Source organism: Amphibalanus amphitrite, unplaced genomic scaffold, assembly GCF_019059575.1.
Source record: "Amphibalanus amphitrite isolate SeventyFive unplaced genomic scaffold, NRLGWU_Aamphi_draft 000345F_arrow, whole genome shotgun sequence".
NCBI classification, from domain to species: Eukaryota; Metazoa; Arthropoda; class Thecostraca; order Balanomorpha; family Balanidae; genus Amphibalanus; species Amphibalanus amphitrite.
In genome coordinates this window covers 244,377-262,153 of record NW_024881840.1, presented here as the reverse complement: position 1 = coordinate 262,153, position 17,777 = coordinate 244,377, and the positions used below count along the sequence as shown (strand labels likewise).

Here is a 17,777-nt window from a genome sequence, read left to right as displayed (position 1 = left end):
TGCCTCCATTACTTTTGTGATGATATAAGTCATGAGCTTGAAGAAGGCAGTTGATCCTGTACACCCTTGCCGTATACCACTTGTTACTAAAATCTCTAACTTAATGTTCTCATTTAGTTCAATCCAGGTTCTGTCTCCTTGGTATGTGGCTGCCACAGCATCAATCATTTTGGGGTGAATCTTGTATTTCATGAGCACCTCTACCATCCTAGCTCTATCGATGGAATCAAACGCCTTGCTGTAATCAATTGAAGTAACAATCAGAGGTGCCTTCATTTTAAAGCTTTCTTCCACACAGTACTGTAATAGGAAAAGGTTGTCCTCTATCCTTCCTCCTCTCGTAAACCCTGCTTGTGTCTCTAACTTTTGCTCTGCGCTTTCTAGATGATCTTCTAGTCGCTGTTTTAGAATTGACATGTAGATCTTATATGACACATTCGTTAAAGCAATTGGTCTCAAGTCTTTGGCAGTTGGCTTAGACGTCTTTGGTATCATTTTCGTCCTTGATATCTTCCATTCTGATGGCGTGTCACTTCTCTCGAGGACTTCTTGGTAGCAGCCTGTCAGTATCTTCAAGCATTTGTCATTTTTTATCAAAGCTTTGTATAGTTCTGGCTTGAGTTCATCTGGTCCTGCCGCTGACTTGTTCTTAAGCCTGCCTATACATTTGGTGACTTCTTCCTCAGTTATTTGTATATCTTCCATCTTCTTCATCCTCTTCCTACTGTTCATGGCCATATCCATATGTTCTCTCAGTGTGATTGGGAAACTATATCCTTTTATTTGTATCTGGTCCTGGTTCTCTTTCTCCAGATCTGCAGTATAGGTTAGCTTCGCCCTATCGTTCCACACTTCTTCTAACTTGTTTTCATGTCTTTGATAGATTTTCTTCCAGACACTTGCTAAGTTTTCCTTTTCTTCTTCTCCTTGCAGCATTTGTCCAGCTTCTGTGAATAGGCGAACTGGACTGTTATCCTTTTGCTTTCCTTTAAGTTTGTTGATATTCTCCCAAAGTGCCTTGCTTTTGTAGCTACTATAACGTATTTCGTCAGTCACTTTCTTTTCATGCTTTGCTATTTCTTCCTTGATGAGTAGCTTTGTCAGTCGTTTCTGCTCATAATATTTTTCATATAATCTGCTCTTTTCTTCTTCTGACTTTGCATTTCTCCTGAGTCTGTTGAAGGCTTTCCTTTGCTTGATTTGTTTCCGTATTTCTTCGGTCATCCATGGTTTTTCTTTGATTTTTTCATTCTTTCTGTCAGTTTTTCTTCTGTACCTTCTTGTAAGCAATTTCTCTGCCACGTCCTTCATTATCACATTGAGATCTTCCATTAGGCATATGTTATCAGCTTCTATTCTCTGTAGTACCTCTTGCACGAAGCCCGACAATGATTCTTGGTCTGTCTTAAAGAAGTATTCATCTTTCCATTTAGCTTTATTGAGACTCAGTGACTTTTCATCTTTGAAAAACACTGTGATCATGTTGTGATCTGATAGATCTAGTAGTTCTTGACTTTCATCAATTTTCATCTTAAGGATAGACTGATGCATCTTACTGTTGACCAGCACATAGTCAATAACACTTCTGTATTCTTTACTTCCCCATGTATACAAGCCTTCACATATGTCATCACCATTCAGTAAAATCATATTGTTTTTGTTTATCACATCAATGACAAATTTTCCGTTCCTATTCTCTTTTTGGCTTCCTAGGAACCCTACATGTCCATTAAAATCCCCCAACAACATTGTTGCCATGTCTGGACTTTCTTCTAGCTTCTCTTCAAGCTCTTGTTTGATTTTCTCATTTCGTGTTTTGTCTTCTGGTTTTGTTTCAACTGACATGTAAACAAGTATTATCCTAACCTGTTTGTTCAATATACTTCCCCTCACTTCCAAAACATCTTCGTTCTCTGAAGGGGCTTTACTTAAAGTGACACCACTGTTTTGTTTATACAAAAACATGAGCCCTCCTCCTTTCTTGTCCTTTTGTTTTCTCATGCTCTCTATCTTGATCAAGTTCTTGTCAATCTCAAGTTTATCATATCTCTGGTGGGTCTCAGTAATACATAAGATGTCACAACTGTAGGCTAACAATTCTTCTAGTTCTGCCAGCTTTTGCTTTGTTAATCCTTGTATGTTAATGAGATTCAATTTGTAAACCTTTCTACTTTCTTGGTTGTCGGTCTTCGACCCCTTGTTTGTTGTTTGTTTCCTGTACCTTCCATCCTTGCTTTCTTTCTTTCTTACTGTGTTACTTTGTTTCCCTTCCTTTCGACAACCCTCCCCCGAGAAATGACATGGGTTTCTCGCCCTTTCTTGAGCCACTCCTCTCTCAGTCTTCTCTGCTTCTCCCTTTCTTCGGGAGGTAGGTCCCTTGTAATGTAGGTATTTTCTATGCCTTTGCTCTTGAGATCAAACCTCCTTTTGTACAGAAGCTCCACGTGCTCCTTTGATCTCAGCTTCAGCAGGAGTATTCTTGGTTTCGTTTTCTGGTTCTGATTTGCGTTTCTTTCATCTTCTTTCTCCGTTGTAGGTTTTTGCCTCAATCTGACAATCTTCTGAATTTCAAAGTCTCGCACTCCCAGAGCATCTGCTATTTCTTTGAACTTCACTATGTCTTCCTGTTTTTTGTCTTCTCCTTTCTCTGCTTTACTCTCTGGGAGATTGTGTATCAGCACATTTGTTGCCCTTTCTTCCAACTCCTTGTTCTGTATCACTCTTTTGATACCTTCAGAGTTACCCTTAATGACTTCTTGTTGTTCTTTTATTTCTTCTACCACTTTTGTGACATCTGCATACGTCTTCCTGATCTCCGTCTTCTTCTCCGTTTCCCTGCTCTTCATTTCCTCTACACACTGTATCATTGCTTCGTTCTGCTCTTGCAATGTGGAAATATTGCGCCCTTGAAACTCTCCTACTTCTCTAATGGCTTGTTCATTTTCGATTGCTGACTTCCTTATTATTCTTGTTTGGTCTTTTAGCGCCTCTGCCAACTGATCGATTTTGGCTTCCAACTTGCTGTACTCAGTTTCTGAGTGTGGATACTTCCTGTTCTTTAACTCGTTTCTGCAGGCTTTGCACATCCATGCCAGTGTGTCAGGGTGTTCCTGGAGTGCTTTGTATGCTTCCGTATGTATCTCCTGACATGCTGCGTGGAACCAACGATGACAAAGGTCACATTCCACTCCCTCATCTTCGTAGCCAACTGGAAGACCACATTTGTGCCCAGGCCCTCCCTTGCATATTGCCTCCTTACTCAGGTCAACTGATGATCTGTGTGCTGGTTCAAAAGCCTCAAAGACACTGTTGTCTAGTTTTCCAATGGCTTTCTCTGTTTCCATTTTCTTGCTCATTACTACTCGTCTTTCTTTGTCTTCTGCCCTGGCCATTTTTCCCTTCTCCGCCCTCTCTGCATCTCTCTTACCTTTCCCTTTGTCCGCGATCTGTCTTGTTGTAGGTGTTTTCCTGCTATTTGTCGGTGAGATTCCTGGCCCCATTTCGTGTTTATAGTTGTGTGTATAATCAAGATCAAGATTCAAAGCTATGTTCACAGCCCCGATTTTTCCTCAAGCCAAGCCCGCAAGCAACTTGCCTAGCAATTCGCATGCAGCATGCTCCGAGGCCCGATGCACATCCACCTCACACCCACATCAGCTTGCAAGGCGCCTGCATGCACACAGACACGTGCTGTTATATACAGGGTTTTTTTTTACACCTTTACCTTGAATGATAGGTAGGCGTCTTCCTTCTCCCACTTAACACATGCAATACAATCCTCATGTGCCGCGCCACAATTGCCTCAGTTTGCTGTGCCGAGTCCGACAGCTTCTCTCGCTTTCAGGAAGGAGATCCCGAGAGAAATGGACTGGTAAATGACGTTCCTCACAGATTATCGGTGAGATTATTTGCGGGATGGGAAGGAAAGGATTATGCTTACCAACCATTTACCGAAATGCAACCCACTCGCCCGAAATGCAACCCACTCGCCAGCACCAGTTGTTTACTTTTTTTCCTCCTCCAAGCTCCTCTAACCTCCTCTCGTATCAAAAAATCGTTCCCGTCGCTCCTCCAAGCTCATCTTGATTTCACATCTCACCACCACTATTTGCCTCCTCCCTCATCCCAAACGAAAGTTGGTTTTTTGGAGGAGGCTCTTGCGTAGACATATTTGGCGCACGTAATAAAAATGTGAATTGTTTATAAATGAGATTTGAGGGAAGTGGAAATGATTTTAGTGATGATTTATTTTATTAGAAAGCGATTATTATCTCTTGATTTATGTTTGCGCGCCATAAATCGCCGACCGTTACAGCCCGCAAACAGCTGATTTCCTCGCGAAAATTGTTCCCGTGGCTCCTCTGAAACGGCTCTCCTCCAAGCTCATCCAACCTCATCCGAGATTTTTTGGGAGGAGCGACGGGAACAGACCCTTAGTATCAACTTGGTATCATTTATGCCCTTTTCAGCTAACTTTAGACTAAGTTTTAAACTAAAGGTTATTTCTGGTGCATGTAATTTAAAAATAACTGCTTTGTGAATTTGGCTTTACTCGTCAGAATAAAAAGGCATTATATTTTTCCATATAAAAAAATGTATCACCGACCCTGTAACTTATCCAGGTAAAATGCCAAATGAGCATTTTCCGGGTCGTTGGCGTACCCAAGATGGCGTACCCAAGATTCTAACAGTTTCCCATCCATGAACCCATAAAGTACCCAAGGCCGAAAGTACCCATTTCCCATCCAAACGCGTAACAGTGCTGTTACTTTAGTCCATGAGCTTGCAACTTTTAGCAAAAATATTGACTAAAAGCCATTTCTTCATTACCTACAAATATTTGAGCGCGTTTGAGGCAAGCGAACGCAACACGTTGAAGCTTTCGTCTTTGTGGGCGTTTGATTAATCGATTTATCCGCAACATTCAGAAATCAGGTTTTCTCAGCTTACATTCAAAACATTGACTGATTCATATACAAATGTGCATAACATACGGGCGGCCTAAAATGCCGCAAGCTTTACCACCTGCATTATGAGCATCCTCGACGACTTCAGACGCATCAAGGCTTTACTTACGCCTTTCAATGAGCCACAGCGAATAACTGTTGTGTTCCTTGACCACGTTTTGTGACAATTCAACAGCAGAACTCGTACACATTGGCGTATATTGATATCTAACAGAGTCAGAAGTTCATGAGCACCCGAATTTCTGTCCGTATCCCCGAAAGTGACGAACACCACTCTAGAACGCGAACAACAGCAGGAACGCCATCATCAAACAGAACAGACCCATGGCCTCGGACAGGGCGAATCCGAGGATGGCATATGAGAAAAGCTGCTGCTTCAGGGACGGGTTGCGCGCGTAGCCGATGATGAGGGAGCCGAACACGGAGCCGATTCCGGCTCCGGAGCCGGCCGAGCCGACGGTGGCCGCGCCGGCGCCGATGAACTTGGCGGCAGAGTCGATGTCGCGCGAGACTGCCGAGTTCTGGATGGACCGGTATGGCACCACCGCCTGGCTGGCGGCCGGCGCCGCCGCTGCCGCCGGACTGCTGACCGGCGCCCACGCCGCCGCGGTCACCGGCCGCACCTGAGGGCACAGACGGTGGCACGGACCGTCAGCGTTGCACCGCTCGCCACCATCACACTTTTTAGACTTAACAAGTGACTTAGCATGCATTTTATATCGATTTTCCTAAATCGCAGCATGCTCTATGAATCAGCTGCAACCGTACCACACATTTGGAAAACACCGACATCAGTACCTAATCACTAATCGGTATACTGCGAGTAAGCATTATTCTAAACTTTTTTTAAAAAGCAAATCTAACAAAGCCAAGATGAGACAGGTCTAATATGCGTATCTAAATACAAAATGCATAAAACAGGCACATACCGTTACCCGGGTAGCAGGCATGACAATTCTTGAGCAGGCATACATGGTGGCTGTGTAAAGGCGAAGATGGTCCACAAGAAGACCTGAAACATAATGAGACATAGACATAGTGAGAAACTTGCTTCATACAAAATTGAACACTTTCGATGCTCATCTTTGGATGGTTTTACGCCAGAACACATGTGTATGGTGCGGACGATCATATGCCAGTAATACGACCTTTGGGACGAGTGACGACAAACGAGCCAGCGAACAGTGAAATCTGTAGGGCGCACGTGGAAACTGAGCCCCGAACTGACTTGTGCCGGCCACTCTTCTATATGTCCTCTAAACGATGAACCATACTTATTCAACCCGCGTTACGCCGGTGCTCGGCGCTCAACTTTTGACTCAAAACTAGCATATTGATTTTATCGGCATCGTGCACTACCGTCGACAAAAGTCAACCAATTAAAATTTGGCCTTCAAAATAATGCTTAAATTTTGAACCAAGGTCAAGGTAACAGGGGCGTAGCCAGGATTTCCTCCAGGAGGGGGTCAAACTTACAGTGGCCCAAGGTAAACCCCCTCAAAATCCAAAAAGTCATCGGATTTCATCCACTATTTTTTGGAAGGGACCCAAATAATGTGCCCCTTACCGTACTTATGACACCGCGATGGGGCCCCTTTTGGGCTCCGGGGGGGGGGGGCATGGCCCCTTTGGCTACGCCCCTGCAAGGTAACGGTCTGACCGGGGAAATCTCAGTCGATCTGTATCGTTGAGCTAAAAACATCCAAGGACACAGAAAGTGGAGCAATGTTTCCAGGCCTCAAGGGACTGATGTTCACTGTCCAGTGGCCTATCCCTGCAACTGTTTCAGCAGGACCTGCCGACGGTCGTCAAGTCCGGCGCCTCGGAACACGGAGCTGGTGCCCTTTTCTCCCAGGTCCAGCTCGATGGATCAGAACACCCCGTGGCCCGTCTCCTGGTCTCACAGGCTCAGTGAATCACTGCTATCGACAAGGAGCACCATTTACACGACTCACACCGACTAGCCGCTGTGAGTCGGTGAGCAGAGTCTCGGCTTCACTGACAAGTAGCACCAGTATAATAGTAGCTTTTTCAGAGCGCAAGGCCCTCAGCGCGGTTCACGCGGTGGAGCGCTTGAAGTGTATCTCTGGCGGAAGCACTTCACGCTGCGGACTGATCCCTAAGCGCTCACTACGCTGGCCGTCATAGATTCTCCGGCAGAGCTGGAGCCAGTCTCCTGCCGGCAAACACGACTCCTCCCGTCAGGGTCATACGCCTAAGAAGCATTACACACACCGGGGAACCACATCTCCACGGTGTCACGTCTCACCCTACTAGTGATCGAACCAGCGGAAATGTGACGAAGTTGTTCCGGTGATTGAAGAGCCTGCGGGATTGTCCCAATACGTCGATGCTTCTCTTCTGGACTACACAGCAGCAGTTGCGGACAGTGATCGCCAGCGGCTGGCCGGACTCAGTCGTTCTCCGCGGACCGGACAGCGGTACTGGTAGTATCCGCCGCACTGACCGACCAGTGCTTTCGCACGACAGCATTGTTGGTACGAAGTTGCTCCGGAGCCTGTGCTGACGGCCAGGTGTCGACCGCGTCACGATTGATCTCGCCAAGTCGTGTGGCTTGTGCCAGCCGAGCAAGATATTGCTATGGCAGAACATTCGTCCTGCCTGTCTGCCACCAGTTCTGCTTCCAACCATTCTGTGGTCCAAGCTTGGAATCGACATCGTCGCGTCAGACCGATCACCGGCTTTCCACAGTTCGCCCGGCAGTCACGTTGACTATCACGGCAAGTGAGTGAAGCTCGCTCCAACAGCGAGATGAAAGAGGGGTCGTGGTGACGTCAGGAAAATCCGTTGAGAGTTCGAGGACTACCTCCAAGAGCGGAAAATCCATCACCTGCAAGTACCGGTCTACTGAACGATGGGAAACGCACCTGTTGAGCGTTTCATCCGTTCGCTCAAGTCCTGGATGCTGGTAGATGACCAGCAAAGGGAGGTCTTGTTCCAGACCTATTTCATTGGAAAGCTGGCGCGGTACCGTGTCACATTCCACTGCAGCACCATGGCGTATCGCCTTCCGAGCTGATACGCGGACGGAAAATGAAGCTGGACCTGCCGTGACCGCACGATCGCAAATCTGTAGGAGTGAGGTTGCCAAGTACGCAGTAACGACGGAACCGTCCATATGCTAATACAGCGAACGACGCCGATGACTGAATTCCGTCACCTCGTATCTCCGTGGCAGATAAAATCCCTGCCCTCCTGCCTGGACAAGTCACGTTTAGGCTGGAGCTCCGTACCACGAATGCGGGTGGAGCGTTGCTCACTTGGCGAAGAAGGAGACTAGGGCCACGTCGCCGACGGTGCTCGAGTCGTCGCGGCGGCTACCATTTGGGGTAAGCCGACGGCTCGCTCGGGATTAGTGACAGAGTCGCCGCCGCTCACGCTGCCGGTGGGCGGTAGGTGAGATGGCTGCTAGCATCTGCGCCATCGGCATGCTATTCCACGCTCACGCCACCGTCTCCGTCGCTGCGTACTGTGCTCTCAACACGCACGCAGGTGTCATCGGAGGATGCGCGGCGCGCAGGGGAGCTGCTGCCATCCCCAGGCGCCAGCGTTTCAGGCCTGTGCGACTTGATTAAGGCGTTTTTTCAGAATATTACTGCTCAGTGCAAACTAAACTTGCCTCCACATTCTACTCAAACTGTGGGGATGTAGTCATAGTGTACTTAGAAAAACATTTTTTGTAGGAAAGCCACTGAAGCTTTCCATCACTTCTGCAACCAAAAGGTGACCATCGCCATTTTTGTGTGCCATAAAGCGTGCATTCAGTGGCAATAGAGCAGTGTAGTGATCAGCAAACTGAGCTTGGTCAATAAATACACACTAGATATGCACTTCAATGCATTACAGTGTTTTTTTTTATTAATTTTCCAATGGATTAAACTCAGTCATAACTAATAACTCAAAATACTCTCTCATTTACCTATGCTGGCCAAAGGGTCATAGTTCAGAGCAAAATGGATAGCAGACTAAGAGTCAGTGTCTATAAATGCATTGCACATGACCTGTCATGCATCAAGGTCATCCAGCCATTTGAGGTCAAAGAGTCTTTACCTTGACCTTTACACTGACAATCGGCAATGATCAGTTCACACATCTTGGCATACAAATGTGTTGTATATTGTGTTCTGAAACCATGCATTTCCTTAAACGTTATGTTATTTGCAAACAATCAATGATCAAACCAGATATTTGGATCACGGCATGATATTTGAGGTAGCTGATAGACTTGGACTTAAAAATCTGATAGAAGTGACTTCTTTCCAAAAACCAAAAAAAAACTTTCTGTTCCAGTGCTGTTCCAGCCCAATGAAGAGCTATACTGACAAGTTGTGTAAGCAACATCATGAAATGCTAGGTAAATGTTCAGATTAAAGGGACACTCCCACCTTAACATTAGTTTTGAGTTGAGATAGCCAAATTGGTGGCCATGGCCTGCAAATACCGGTTTGGGCACTCACAACATCGACAAATGCTTTAATTCGGAGATATGGAATTTCAAACTTGCAGTTTTCGGATTCTAAGGGGCTAGTGCATTGGTATGCCCCCTTAGAATTTGTGACGTCAGCGGAGATCTAACGATTTTTAAATCTTTTACTAAAACGTTTGGTAGCACGCGGTGGTATATGCTGCTTTGCGCGCAACAAATGCCGCACTTTCAAATAAAGTCGCTAGGAACAGCGGAGATCCCAAAAAGTAAACAAACGTAAAAGTCTAATATCTTGAAAACCGGTGAATATTTTTCGATGAAATTTGGTAGATATTCGTATCCGCTCTTTCTGAACCAAGCGACATCACTTTCGTGCAAATTCATTAACTTTTTTGAAGGTGGGAGGGTCCCTTTAAGAAAGTCTGATTTATTTGTAAAGCATAAGTTTTGCATACCTATTTTAACATTATTGGACATCTTGAGACTTGAATCCAAATATGATACATATATGTGGCACAAATATAAGAAAAACATACTCAAACTTGACCTAACCTTACCTACAACCCACAAACCTACAACCTAAAACCTGCAAACCTAAAACCTGACACAACCTTCAACCTACAAGTTCCGTTGTTGTATATTTGTATCAATGGTGCCACAATTGTAGATCAGACCTTTTCTGAAAAAAAATGTCAAATACCAAATGTTAACTGAATTATACCTAATGACCAGGACAGGCAAAGGTTAAACCGTTAAATTGTAAAAATTGCATTAAATCGAAAGCAGATCCAGAGTTTTCTGAAAGATACATTTGTGTTGCATACTTAAACATTTAGTGCTTGCTTATTACCCACCCTATCTCAATCTCAATATCAATAGACGCTTTTACGTAGGGTTTGTTGCAAGCTTATGTCTTTGTCCGTGATGTTGCAAAAGATGCCAATGGTGCTTAATAATTTACAAAATGATCCCCTCTAAATATTTGAAGACCACTGCAACGAAACTATCGCCAAATTAACGAGCTAGAGCCTCGTCAATTATGCTATGTAAACCGGGTTATAGATTTTAATCATAATCACATGCACCAGTGCCATTGCTCTCGAACTGTTGCCACGCTACAGATTAACCAGTTAGTAGCCATGAATATGAAGGTAAGCATAAAAAGTAAGCGCATAAAAAAATAAGTAGCGAATAGCGACACAAACACGCCCACCTACCCCAGTCCGCACCTGCTCCGATCCAATCCAAGATCCAATCAAAACAGGCGAGCGGCGAGAAGCCGGCTCAATATACCCTGAGAAGCCGGCGAGCAGGCAGGCGGGAAGAGCAGCGGGAGGAAAAGAGGCGGACATGAGCCCTACGAATTTTTGTTTTACTTGTTTCCGTTTTGTTTTGAAGTAGCAGGCTATAGCCAATTGTTGTTGCGTGAACAGTGATAACCAATTATATGATTTACTACACAGAACTGTCGGAATTATTGTGAATTATCCCCATTGAAACACGTGAAAACGTATTAATCACCTTTTCCTCCGCTGGTAACAAGCTATAGAACTCCGCTGGTAATAAGGGGTGGGACTAAATGCTTACTTCGAAATCTAAGCTACGTTGCGGCATTGGCGGTTATGTGCGGCGTGTATGCCGCATGATTAGTAAGAGGCGACCACTAAATTAAAGACTCAAACGCTCCGACCGGTTCTCAATGAATAACACTGCATACCAAAAATGCCAACCGCTCTCGTCATAAGATATTCAGCTTTAAATAACTAGGTTATCTACATCATCATTTTGAACCAAATTAATACTTTCAACTTAACTCACTCATTCCTTCCTTTGTTGTCTCCAAACAGTCGTTCGATTGTCTGGAAATCGTATGCTAAATCCCGTACCTGTATGCGACTGGTGCATATAAAGGCCGATAAAAGAATTTGAATAGGCTCTGGCATGCGATTTCCTGGCTACCCAAATAAGTCTGTTTCAGTCTTGCTATCAAAACATGACCTCGCCCGCACAGGGGGGGGGGGGGTTGATGCAACCCCCCTAAGGTTTTTCGCGAATAACTCGCTTAAAAAGCGGCTGATCGCGACGAAACTTTCAGTACCCTCGCATTGATCAATTTAACACCCATCCTGAAAATTTCATGACCCTGACCCAAATGACCTTTGACCTGTGACCTACTTTTCGAGACCATGTTTGGCCGGAACCGCGATTCAGCGTATGTCGGCTCGCATTAGCAGCGCGTTTGCAGTCTTTTCGTGGTTTCAAGCGTTCAAACATGTGATATGATGTTGCCCCCATGCATTAAGGTGGGTGTCAAGGTCACCTGAAGGTCAGGTCAGGTCATTGACCTTTGGTGACCTCGGTTCACTTTTTCGAGTTTGACATGTTTCTAGGTCAGTTTTTTCGAGCTGAATTCGAATTAAGCAACCACATGAACGTTTACAAAGTAGTTTTGGTGCCTTCGTAACATGTTACGAGGCTGTCAGAGGCGGTTGACACCTACTACAAATACCTGGCAGGACCTCTACTGGTTGACCTGACCTGACCTAACCCGACCTGGCCTAAATGAATGAAGACATCATCTGTGATCAAAACTAGCATGATATTCGTGATCAGCACCCCGAAAAACCCCATAGCAGCCACACTACGACGTTCTAACAGGTCCCAATTTTCCCGCCTTTTGGGTCATTGACCTGACTTGGAAGGTCAACCGATAACCTAGGACCTTAAAATTGGGTATCATCGGCTTTCTCTCGTCACGGGCAACACGCTCGTTTTTTCCGCGAAGCTCTAGCTTGATCAGGAGCGAAACGGCAAGGGGTTATACCTTATACGTTCGCGGCTGTGTATTAATTTGGTTCAAAACAATGATGTAGATAAGTTAGTTATTTAAATCTAAATATCCTATGACGAGAGCGATGGACATTTTTGGTATGCAGTGTTATCCATTGAAAACAGGTCGAAGCTATTGAATTTTTAATTTAGTGGTCGCCGCTTACTAATCATGCGGCATACACGCCGCACATAACCGCCAATGCCGCAACGCAGCTTAGATTTCGAAGTAAGCATTTAGTCTCACCCGTAATAAGCAGCGTTACCGCTGCTAGGGAAATTTCCCTTTTCTATGGAAATCAGCGAAGATCTAGGGATATATGGATTTCACACGAAATCTAGGGAAATACCACCAACCCGAAAATTGTTGTTTTTTCAACAATGGAAATCATTGTTGTCATGAATTATTCTTCCGCATGTCATACCAATTAAATGTGAGAACATTTTTCAAAAATTTAGGTTAATAGGACCCTCGTTTTAAAGATATAAAGGGAATTACATACCTACCAATGTAGGGTAAGGGCGGGTAAGAGTACGCGGGCGATAAGAGTACGCATCAGCTGTTTCGGTTGCTTAGCAGGGCGTATTTTAAGGGATTTTCACTGGGTCGGCAATCACAATTAGGGGCGGCATTTTGCACTCATAGGGGCGGCACTTGGCATCTGAGGGGGCGGCATACTTACTGATATTTAATGACCAAAAAAGACACGTTCGACGGTTCTTTTATAACTCTTCCTAAGTAATGATTTCAGATTCAACCTAAGCTCAGCGGTATTACGTTTATTTTTCCGGGATATAGTATTTCTCTCATCATAATGCGATAAATGAACTATAATTTGACCTAACAAAAAATAATTTTAAAATTTTACCTGAGGTAAACATGTTACATACCAGTCGATTCGTATCGTCAAGCTTAAAATATTCACGGCGTTTTATGGCTCTATCTAGAACAGTGGTCGGCAGGTCGCACGAGTGTGCCCACTTTATGGGCGCTGGACCCCCACTTGTCATACCCCATTGCTTACACAGCAAGGGTCGCTGATATTCGGCCATATCCTTTGACGCCTCTATTTTTCTGCATAGGTATAAATAAAATGCAACACAATTAAATCTCTTTTTTATGGAGAGGGAGAGCGTGTGGAGTAAGGATTAACTCATACATTTTTTTATTTATTAGTTACTCGCGTAATGAACAGCGTATTGCAACGATACGTTTATCCCTCCCCCCTCCCCAGGTTAATGAATGTTATACCTACCTACTCAAACATTTTCGTGACCCCAGTGACATTGTCATTGAGTTTTTGAAATTTGAATGACCTTCACTCGGTAACTTTCTCTCCGGCTCGGCCGGCGGACAAAACGCAAGCGAAGACAATGCGGGGAGTCCGGTGCTCTACCAACTGAGCCACGGAACAGGCAAATGCTCACCATAGATATACCGACTGAACGATCCCTTTATAACTTCAGCGATTGATAAGACAAACAGTGTGTAACTGTATATACATATAACCCTCGCCGGCACAGGCCATTTTGAGTCCTTCGACGGCACAAGGTTGGTTGGTACGACCCCCCGGGGGGGGTCGTACATTTGGCCCCCCCCCCTCGCGTTTGGCCCCTGATGGAGCTAGAGCTTCGCAGAAAAAAAACGAGCGTGTTGCCCGTCACGAGAGGAAGCCAATGATACCCAATTTCAAGGTCCTAGGTCATCGGTTGACCTTCCAGGTCAGGTCAATGACCCAAAAATCGGGAATATCGGGACCTGTTTGAAAGTCGTAAATTGTGGCTGCTAAGGGGTTTTCCGGGGTGCTGATCACAAATATCGTGTTAGTTTTGATCACAGATGATGTCGTTAAGCGTTTAGACCAGGTCGGGTCAGGTCAGGTCAGGTCAGGTCAGGTCAACCGGTAGGGGTCGTACCGGGTATTCGTAGTACCTGTCATCCGCCTCTGACAGCTTCGTAACATGTTACGAAGGCACCAAAACTACTTCGTAAATATTTAAATGGTTGCTAAATTCGAATTCAGCTCCAAAAACTAGCCTAGAAACATGTAAAACTCGAAAAAGTGAACCGAGGTCACCAAAGGTCAATGACCTGACCTGACCTTCAGGTGACCTTGACACCCACCCTAATGCATGGGAGCAACATCAAATCACATGTTTGAACGTTTGAAACCACGAAAAGCTTGCAAACGCGCGGTTAATGCGAGCCGACATACGCCGAATCTTGATTTCGGCCAAACATGGTCACGGAAAAGAGGTCACAGGTGAAAGGTCATTGGAGTCAGGGTCATAAAATTTGCAGGGTAGGTGTAAAATTGATCAATTCGAGGGTACTGAAAGTTTCGTTGCGATCAGCCGCTTTTTACGCGAGTTATTCGCGATAAACCTTAGGGGGGTTGCATCAACCGGCGAGGGTTAAATGTAAGTCTCGAAATTGCGATGTCTCTGACCAAATGTAAGGACAATTTTGCGACCCTTCCATTAGGTAAAAGGAAATGGGAGAAAATCAGGGCATGTGCCTCTTTTTATAGGTAGACAAATGTCAAAGTTAACGAATTTAAACATCAGAAAACAATCAAAAATGACACACTTAATCGGAAAATTGACACCCACGACCCCTTGTTATGTCCTTGAGGTCATGTCAGGTCATGGTAGGCCTCCAGCAGTTTTTTCCAATAACTTCTGATAGAGACATGCGACATGCCTGAGCGATGAAAACACCTTACATATGATGATTTCAGTTTGACGATACAAATCGACTGATATGCAACATGACATTTACCAGCCAGGTCATGACCTGGACCTGAGCTCAAATTTCCCAAATGACGTTTGAATGTCAAATTATAGTTCATTCGACGCATCTCGACGAGAGGAGCACAGTACTGAAAAAACAATGTCATAACTTTCGTGAGTCAATAATTATTACAGTAAAAAGGTTCTTCATTAAAACAGCTCAGTAGAGGGGCGCAGAGGGTCCACTGTCCCCTCCAACCCTCCCCGGCCCGGCACGGGTTAAACAAGTTGTGCTCTGTAGGTTAAGCCGTTGATGTTAGGTCAAGTCTGAGGACTTCATAGGAACGTTGAAGAGCTATCGAATGCGCTTTTTCGCGGTGCTGTAGTTCTATTCTTCCCCGAGTTATGCGCCAGTTTGTCAATAAATGTTGAAACAGACAACATTTCACCCACATTTCACCTTTGATGACCTCTGGTCACCTGATATTTGACATTTGACTTGACCTAACAAAAGCACGGTTAACCAACTAACCCAAGCAGTTTTTGACACTCTTTCGAATACCGCTTACCGCGTGTCGCTACGTGGCCTAAGTAGCCAAGTTATAGGGGTCGGGAGGGGGGTTTAAACAAACTCAGCCCGGCGCCGGTTAAGGGAAGGCACTATCATTTTGGGGGCGCTGCAGATATGCTAAGGGACGACAGCATCATTTTGATTTTTGCGGCGCGCCACCAATATTTTTTAGGGCCACCGACACTGTGAGGAGCGCAATTATGTCTTTGAGCGTTGCGGGGTGGCACCATTACATTGAAGGGCGCCATGTGAGCAGTGATGTGGGGCAAAATGACAATGAGGAGCGCCTCAGATACTTAAAGAAGAAAGAGACGCCAACATTACTCGGGGGGGGGGCAACATCACTTTTATTTTGAGGACGCCACCCACATTGTAAGGGGCGGCACTGTAACTTTAAGGACCGCCAAGGATACTTTAAGGGGCGGCTCCATCATATGGAGGGGTGCTACAGATCGTTAACCCGCGCCCCACTGGGGGGGCTATTTATAGCCCCCCTCCCGTTTTTCTGCAATAACTTCCAAACCGCTTGACAGATCGACGCCAAACTTTCAGTACCTTCGGCTGCATCAATTTGACACCTTGTGTCAAAATTTGAACTTCGTAGCTACCATAGGTCGGCCGGAAATGACGTCAAAGTGACGTCATGTTCGTCCGATTTCGACCCAAAACATTGAACCACGGCAATCGCTCCCAAGAGCTCAGTTTTAAGCTAGATCCAATTTCTTTGCATGAAAGGACTCAGGATTGACCGCGCTATCAAACTGCTATCTCGAGTTTTCAAAATTTTGAAAATTTCGAAAAATTTTTTTTATAATAATATTCAAAATTTATATTTTTATATTTTTCAAAACGTTTTTGACTTTTCGAAAAAAAATGGAATATATGCGACAGAACGCATGATTATGACTAACTCTAGCAAGTTTTAGCAAAATATCTTCAAAAATGGCCAAGTTATACGCATTATTGCAAAAAATTCACAATTATTAATTTTTTAAATCAATTTTTCAGTACGTATTTGGCATCGTACACCAATGTAAATGGCACCATCGTGTTCCTGAGCTCAAACTGCATCCAATAGACACCTATTTTGTTGAAAAATTTCAACTTCAAAATTTGACCTTTTTTGACCTGAAAATGACCTGACCTAAATTCGACTCAAAATGACCTCAAATGACACAGACGACATCAAATTCGAAATCTATGGCCTAAATGGACCATAAAACATGTGTCACGAGACCGATGCATGATATAATATTTTCGTGACCTGTGATGACCTGACCCTGACCTGAAAATCAAAGGACAAGTTTGGTACCCTCAAGGTATCTAGAGCATCTGTTCACGAGTGTGGAAACCAAAAATGAGCCTGATCTGACTTGTTAGACGGCGGCCAGAGCCCAAAATGTGAACAAGCCAAAGTGCTAATAATTTTTACTTTGACCTGACCTGTGACGTCATCGGTGACCTCGAGGTCAATGAAATTAGGTTTTGCTCGACAGTTTTTCCGGGGCTATCAGACGCCGTTTGAATTTTGACGATCGGCCCAGTAGTTCGAAGGGCGCCACCGTTTGTTTGAGGGTGACATCATCACTTTGAGGGCCACCACCGACACTGTTCGGGGCGCCACCGACACTATAAGGGGCGCCACCGACACTGCCAGGAGCACTTTGACCGGCGTTACTATCACATATGGGCGCCGTGAGCACATTGGGGGGCGGCACCATGACGTGGAGGGGCGTTACGGAAGGTTTGAGGGGCGGCAACATGACATTGAGGAGCGCCTCCGACACTTCGAGGGACACCAGCATTTCTTTGAGAGGCGGCACCTTGACTTTTGAGGAGACACCACCGACACTGTAAGGGGCGGCACCATCACTTTGAGGGGCGCCACGGATGGTTTGAGAAGCGGCACCATGATGTATATGGAGGGGCGCTACAGAAAGTTAGAGGGCGGCAACATTGTATTGATGAGTTCCTCCAAAACTTTGAAGGGCGCCACTGACACTGTAAGGGGCGGCACCAGCACTTTTAGGGGCGGCAGCATCATTTTGAGGGGTGCCACCGACTCGTTGACAGGAGACACCATCACATTTAGGGGCGCCACTGGCACTTTGAGGGAGGCACCATCACATTGAGGGGCGCCACCGATACTGAAAGGGGCGGCATCATCTTCTTGAGGGACGGCATTATCTGCTTGAGGGGCAGCTCCATCACAATGAGGGGCTATGTGGAT

General features: G+C 45.2%; 1 protein-coding gene across 1 annotated transcript; it reads right to left on the bottom strand.

Moving 5' to 3' along the window:
- Positions 1 to 5,148: 5,148 nt before the first annotated feature.
- Positions 5,149 to 10,951, bottom strand: LOC122389153 (ATP synthase subunit 9, mitochondrial-like). Its single transcript, XM_043380888.1, has 3 exons — positions 10,936 to 10,951; positions 5,897 to 5,979; positions 5,149 to 5,590 (listed from the first exon to the last, which is right to left on the bottom strand). The coding sequence occupies exons 2-3, from the start codon at positions 5,939 to 5,941 to the stop codon at positions 5,243 to 5,245; spliced, it is 393 nt and encodes a 130-aa protein (XP_043236823.1). The 5' UTR covers positions 5,942 to 5,979; positions 10,936 to 10,951; the 3' UTR covers positions 5,149 to 5,242.
- Positions 10,952 to 17,777: the final 6,826 nt, after the last annotated feature.

Coding starts and splice junctions, on each gene's coding strand:
- LOC122389153 (XM_043380888.1), bottom strand. CDS start 5,941: ATGTATGCCTGCTCAAGAATTGTCATGCCTGCTACCCGGGTAACG. Junction 5,591..5,896: donor TGCCTGCTACCCGGGTAACG/GTATGTGCCTGT, acceptor CTGTGCCCTCAG/GTGCGGCCGGTGACCGCGGC.